The sequence below is a fragment of the Nannobrachium achirus genome (genome assembly GCF_963921795.1).
Source record: "Nannobrachium achirus genome assembly, chromosome: 21".
Lineage (NCBI taxonomy): Eukaryota > Metazoa > Chordata > Actinopteri > Myctophiformes > Myctophidae > Nannobrachium > Nannobrachium achirus.
In genome coordinates, this window is record NC_137828.1 from 57,702,430 (window position 1) to 57,709,596 (window position 7,167).

At 44.3% G+C, this 7,167-nt stretch overlaps 1 protein-coding gene across 3 annotated transcripts in view; it reads right to left on the reverse strand.

Moving 5' to 3' along the window:
- klhl15 (kelch-like family member 15) overlaps positions 1-6,822 on the reverse strand; it is a 32,113-nt gene extending 25,291 nt beyond the window's left edge. Inside the window, exons 1-2 of one of the 3 annotated variants that reach the window (XM_080752304.1) lie at positions 4,676-4,694; positions 2,144-2,255 (exon numbers count right to left, since the gene is read on the reverse strand). In XM_080752304.1, coding sequence (XP_080608430.1) covers positions 2,144-2,163 — 20 coding nt within the window. In that variant the 5' untranslated portion in view covers positions 2,164-2,255; positions 4,676-4,694. Of the gene's footprint in view, positions 1-2,143; positions 2,256-4,675; positions 4,695-4,757; positions 5,609-6,543 lie in introns of those variants that run through there. The other 2 variants (XM_080752305.1, XM_080752306.1) reach the window with 2 other exon arrangements.
- Between the last annotated feature and the right edge of the window lie 345 nt (positions 6,823-7,167).

Genomic DNA, 7,167 nt, shown 5'->3' on the forward strand with positions numbered 1-7,167 from the left:
CCATAAAAACAACGTGAAAAAGAATCGTGATAAAATCGATACAGCTTGGGAAAATATTGTGATATTGTATTTTTCCATATCGCCCAACCCTATGCAGAAGTCTGTAATCGAGAGACTAGTGTGAACCTTACAGTTTCACAACTGTTCCGTGTACATGTCTGTGCATTTGTGCGTTTGCATGGAATGTTTGCATTTTTTCTCCGTGTTCTCAAACTTTACATTTTCAAGGACTTCTCTTAACTCTTGACAGTATACAAACGGAACCAAATTGACCCGTTATACTGTCGGGTCTATGGGGTTTTTAAGCCGTGACATCATTTTGTAGGCAGAGGAGAACTCTGCCCCCAGAGCATTTTCTGTCCCTCGCTATTTCAACAGAACCGAGACAAAAATAACGACTAAAGTATAATTCTAACACTTTCCTTTCAACAAACAAAGAGAAGAAAAATGTGTAAATAGTAAAAATAGTAAAAAGATTCACGAAAACTTGGGGCAGAAATTCTCCTCTGCCTACAAAATGATGTCATACTTAACAGCCCCATTTGGTTCTGTTTGTATACTGTCAATAGTTACAGATTTGTAAGGGTCAATTTAGAGAGGCCAATGGGTTGTGCATTCATACCGAATGCATTATTTCTTTTCCGTTCACTTTATTCCTGCAAAGCACATACTACTATAAAAAATAATATATATATATATATATATATATATATATATATATATATATATATATATATATATATATATATACTGTATTTGTTTGTCATCGAGATGCTGTCATTTCAACCTGCACTGTCCATCCAACACAATAAAAATAACTGATGAAGGCAGTGCCAAATAACACAACATAAGGGCTGTTGAGGAACTAGAGGAATGGCTCGCAGGATAGCTATAGTTGCCAGAGTTGTCACAGAGGGCCATTCATTTCCCCTTCTCTGGCTTAAAAAAAAAAGGTGTTAATTAGTGAAATGTGCTTGTTTGGGGCCTTTAACTTGCGATGAAAAACTGCAAGCCCTTGACTCTCTGTAAGCACAGGATTAGAGAGTAGAGATGGTGCCGTTTAAAATTTAAGAAATGAAAAGAAAAAAAAAAAAAATGTGGCTCGACTGGGACTTGACAGAGATGACTTCAGCACAAACATGGAGAGTGTCTCTCCGAAGAAGGAAAACAGTGTGCTGGAGTGTGGGCTGTGTGACTGTGGTCCGGAAGGGCACTCAATAGGACGTTTGCTTTTCACAACTCAGCACTTCGGCTCCTACAAAGCAGATCAAGCTATTCATCTCGCTAAAGTTGAATGTACATATGCATCAAAATCACACATACTGCTGGGTATAATTGGCACTATTCTGCTCGCTTAAACATATAGTTGTGTCGGGCAGAAACCTCCAGTGTCCGTATTTTGATGGGGGTTTTTTTTTCTTTCTTTTTTTCATAAAATGAACGCCTTATTTGATCATACAACAGCGTCACACGAAAGCATAAAAAAGTGGCAGATCCACAAGCTCGAAATGCAGCGTGAAACGACGCGTTTTGAGCTCGTAGATCTGTAATTTTTGAGTTTGGATCCTGAAAAGTAACAGATTTGGACAACCAGTATGAGGTTTCCACCGGACAGAGACTGTTTCCCGAAAAGAATAAAAAACCTCTCCATCCCACACACACCATCTGAACCAATGTGACCATCTGAACATAATAACACCCCCCACAAGCCTTGCATATTATAATGCCCACACATGCACGACACACAGTGCAAGGCAAGCATACACACAGAAACAAAACGCACGCGCGCGCGCGCACACACACACACACACACACACACACACACACACACACACACACACACACACACACACACACACACACACACACACACACACACACACACACACACACACACACACACACACACACACACACACACACACACACACACACACACAATCTTGACTTAATTCTCTCCACACCAACACATGCATGCATGAACACGCACAATTCCAAACGTGCACCACCAAACAAAAACACATGCACACACACACACACCACAAGAAAGGAACAAAAAGACACAATGTACGTACACAGAGGGGTGCACAGTTATCCACAATCACGCGCGAACAGTTACATTGTGCGCGCAATGCACACTCACCTCTGATTGGCCACGGGCATGTCAGAGGGGGTTGTCCGAGCCAATCAGAGGACAGTGCCCCTTGTGTCCAGGAGATTCCTAACAAAATCCCTTTTTCTGAGGGGTCAATCACCTAGACGACGTAGCCAAAACAATGCTCACGTTAAAGTGTGACCACACACACACAACAGTCTAGAACAGCAAGGCATTGTATTATTATAATCGTTCCTTTATCGATGATGATCATGTTTTCATTTCAGCACTGTTGGGACAGATCGTGAAGGGAGACAGGAAACACATCGAGGTGTTTTGAATCTGGGAAACACAACAGAGTGAGGTGTTTTGAATCCGGGACGTTAACTTGCAATCATGTGGTCAGTGTACAAATGTGTTAGCCGCAAGCAACTTAGAAGCTATAATGCTATCTGCATCCAAGTTGCAATACCAACCCTTGACAAGCCATTGATCCAACAGATCTGATTTTATTAAACCATGTTAAACTCACCAATATTGCACCTGTACAGATAGCTTGGGTTATCCTTTTTGTTTTGGTCAAGTCTTTGTTTCATAAAACTAAGTCCACCGTTGTCAGATTATGAGCAATTTTCTGTCAATATAAATTCTGTTTGAGTTTAGAAGCACTTGTTGGACTTGGAAGTCTCCCAGCGGTCCTGCGTACCACCCGTTTCGAAATTGCACAAGATGCAGAAGACTGAGGTAATCACCTATCCACATGGTCCACACATGGACCATCCGCCGATTACATCAGATGGCAACGCTCTGCGAGAGGTCAATGACTTCAAATACTTGGGTTCCTGGATGAACTCCACAGAACGGGACCTTAAGGTCAGGAAGGCACTAGTGTGGAGGACCCTGAACGGCATGTCAAGAGTGTGGTGCTCGAATCTCCCCCGACACATAAAGCTGAGCCTATTCCATGCCACTGTGGAGTCGGGTTAGGGTTAGGGTTAGGAACAGTTGTCCTCCTGTATGGCTGCGAAAGCTGGACCCTGACACCCACCCTGCAGAAGTCCCTGGATGGGTGCTACACCAGAAAGCTACGAGCTGTTCTGAATGTGGACCAGAACATCCACATTACCAACAAGGACATGTACAGGCAACTTCCGAGGCTCAGCAAGAAGGTAGCAGCTAGGAGGATGAAGCTGGCCGGCCACTGCCACAGACATCGGGAGCTCCCGGCCAGCAGGCTGGTCCTGTGGGAACCAACGCGCGGGCATCGATCGCGAGGACGTTCCGCGTTAACGTATGTGGACGTCCTAAAGAGAGATGCGGGAGCTGAAAGCTCTTCGGAGCTGTCCGGGTGTATGGAGAACCGGAAAGATTGGAGACTCCGATGGAAGCTCGTCTGAGGACGACCGAGAGAGAGGAGGCAGCAGGACTTTGAGTTATTGAAAACGAATGCTTCCAAAATAATTGAACACAGAAAACGATCGCTGGATGGAATTTATCAACAGAAAGCTGGTCATAACATGACAACGATGGATTTTTATGAAACAAAAACGTGCATCTTACAGGTGCAATATTGGAGAGTTTAAAGTTGTTTAATATAATCAGAACTTTTCCATTGGATGAATGGGCTGTCAAGGTTTGGTATTTGGTATCGCAAATTATAGCATCCGCCACCGACTAATTATGTTGAATGTTAAAATATATGTAACGAAACATGATTTTTCCTCCAAAATCGGGCATGTATATACAGTATTGACTGTGGTTCCAAAATCGAGATTTTGTCTTGTGAATCAAAAATGCTCATAACAACAACAAACATCAGAGCCAATTGAATTCCAATTTTCCAACATATTGACAGGGGTTACTGATCGCAGGTCAGCTAAAACATAATTAACCTTGTAAGTCAGGGGTCTTCAACAGGGGGTAAACAAACTTGTTTACATTAACCTACCACTTGCATCCCTATTCTGAGGGGAACATTAGCAGTGTGAGGCGGTGTGAGCTTGTAGATTGGCTATTTTTGACAAAGACGTTTGGTGTACAGGCGAAAAAGAAGCAAACCAAGCACAGTGCCAAAGGCCAAGTTTACTTAAAGTATTGAGGGTTTAAGAGGTCAAATGTCTGAAATAAACAACAAAAACACAACACTGATGATCATCCATGACAGGTTCTCAAAGTGGATTCCATGGACTTTGTGGGTTCCTTTATGGGGGTCTAAATCGACCCATACAAGTCTGTAACTCTAACAGTATACAAATGGAACCAAATGGATCTGTTACTGACAGAGTTAATTAAGGGGAGATCTTGAAATGTAAACATTTGAGAAACACTGGTCTATGACACCACCTATGAAAAAGTAAATTGTGGAACACAATTGTTGGGGGGTGATCTCCCTCTCTCAGCTAGTAAGGGGGGTCGTTGGCCTGAAAAAAACAAAACCAAAAAACGTTGAAGACCCCTGTTGCAAGTAGAAAGTGAACAAATCCTTTACAGTAGTGTGTGAGGCTGGCCATGAAGCAAACATAATAAGGGGGGGGGGGGGGGGGGGGGGGGCAGCAGCAAGTGACTGACAGGGACTCGTACCGTGACAGGTGAGATGATGGGGAAGTGACAGCGGGCTTGTTCTCCACTCTGTGATGATGTGGGTGATGGAAGAACGGCCTACCTTTTGGAGCCTGGGCCAACACTCACAGGCTTCTCTAGCAGGGCGCTAAGGAGAAGGGGCCGCTCACATTTCATATGTTTGTGTTTCCCTAGTTCTGTTAAGAAGTCAAGAGAGACAAAGACAGCAGGCATTTAAACCGACAGAGGAAAAAGGACGGGACGGATAATGAGGGGAGGAAAGAGGAAAGAGAAGGAGAAACAACACAACGGGGGGCTCTCTCCATTCCGACATGTCGCCACTCCGACAGTGACTTATTGTCGGAGTGGCAACACTTCCATAGAGGTTAGGGTTAGGGTAAGAGATAGGGTTAGTGTCTGTCGGAAAGGAGACATGTCGGAATGGAGAGATGCACCCGAACACAACAACCCTACTTTTTGTTTTCCCAGGTTCTATGTTCCCCACCTACTTTAGCCTGATTTCAGACTCTGCGCTGAGCTTGAGTCTGACATTGTCCCATTGGCAAGAGATTTCAAAGGGGAGGGGATTTGAAATTCCCAATCACAAGAGATTTGGTGGGAGGGGTTGTGTTTGACTTGTGTGTACACAAAAACATTCCCCCCTCCACTCCCCTCTATGACAGGCATCAAACAGGTCGTTGTCTTTGATGCTAACGAGGTGTGCACAACCCCGCTTTGAAGTTCAAAGGGAGCAATTAAGAGCTTCGGCTGAGCTCCCCCCCCCCTCCACTGTTTGTTGATTTTCCAAAGTTAGACCCACCCCCTCCTCCGTCTTGCATTGATTTCATTGGCTGGTATGCCAAGATATCATATCAAGTTAAGCGTCATATGACAACACCAGACCAAGAGAACCAGTCCGCTCAGAGAGTGGGCGGGTCTATGGGCTGGAGCCAGGCAACACCTACTTTAGGGTCAGGTTAGGGTTATGGGTTAGGTTTAGGGTAATTTAAGCGGGGGAAAAGAATCCAGGGAATATAGAACCTGTGGAATATAGCTACCTACGCCCCCCCCCCCCCCCCCCCCCCTTATTGTTGGCCGTGCTCCCGCAATCAGAAAAATGTTCATTATTGTAGCCATGAAGTTGATCTTTTTTTTATTTTATGAAACAGGTTTCAAAACACTGACGATGTGAACAAGTCAAATTAATAAACGTCATCTCACAATGCAATGGTACATCGATGTATATGTTTACTGTGCTCATTTTTCTTTTAGATTTAGATTGTTTATATGACGTTTTTGGCATACTATTATCATTGTTTGTCTTCAAATGTTTCAGGTCATTGAATATACAGGAGCCCAATGTGTCTTGGGGTTTTATCCGTTTGTTTTGTATGGAAATGCTACCTCTATGATTTTCTTTGCAAACTAGCTGTTGATAAAGTATTCAATCAAAGTGTATCCAATTTTCGTGTGTTCAACTGAACAAAAATAAAAAAAAAATAATAGCAGCTCTCCCTCTCTCAGCTCAAATGAGTGGTTATGCATTTTTACTAAGATAATATAAATATGAGTAATTAAGTATTGGCTCAGGCAAAGCAATCAGATGCATTGATTTCTATTCATTGTACATTGGAGGGAGGGGTTTCCCTTTCACACCAAAAGCAACCGATATATAAACCTAACGAATGATATGCAGTAGCTGAAGCAGAGCTGCTAAAGCTGCTAAAAGAAAGCCTATTATGATCCGTAGTACTGCGGTGTGTCACTCGACAAGAACACAGATCTCCAAGCCCCGACAACGCGTCCTCTCGGACGCGTTTTCGGGCTTGGAGATCTGTGTTCTTGTGCAGATCATGGAGGAATATACATTTAAAGCTAATTCATCTCACCTCGGCAGTGCGAATCCCTTCCACCTCCTCCACCTCCTCCGCCACCACCACAAGCCCTCTTGGACCAGCGGACAGCTCTGGAGCCTTCAGACATAGAGTTGCTGGTTCGAGTCCCGACCGCAGGGGTTCAGGGGAACGGGAGGCAGGAGGAGAGCGTCGCCATCGTGGTGTTTTTTTGTTTGTTTTCTGTTCCTGCACGGCACGCACCATTTAGTGTTGAATTTAAATGGACAACAGACCACAGCTAGGATCCATACATACACTGTTGTCGTGCTGCTGCGGACGCCATCTTCTGCACCCGGCGTCACTTCCTCTTTCCTTTCGGCGCCGGAACTGGAATAACGAAGGGGCGTTGCGAATGCAATGCGATGGTCAGCCTGAAGCCTGATTATGGATCCCACTGGAGAAAATGGATTCACCAGGTTAGCATTCACCAGCGTTAGTTTTACTGAGGTTAAATAGGGTTAGGGTTAGAGTTAGGGTTAAGGTTAAGGTTAGGGTTAGAGTTGTTAGGGTTAGGGTTAGCTCTGGTCCATCACGTCTCCTCCCAGAGACGCTCTGACAGACCCGTCGGGAAACGCCTGGACTCGAGATTGTTGGCCCCTCGATCCGCTCAACATCAGT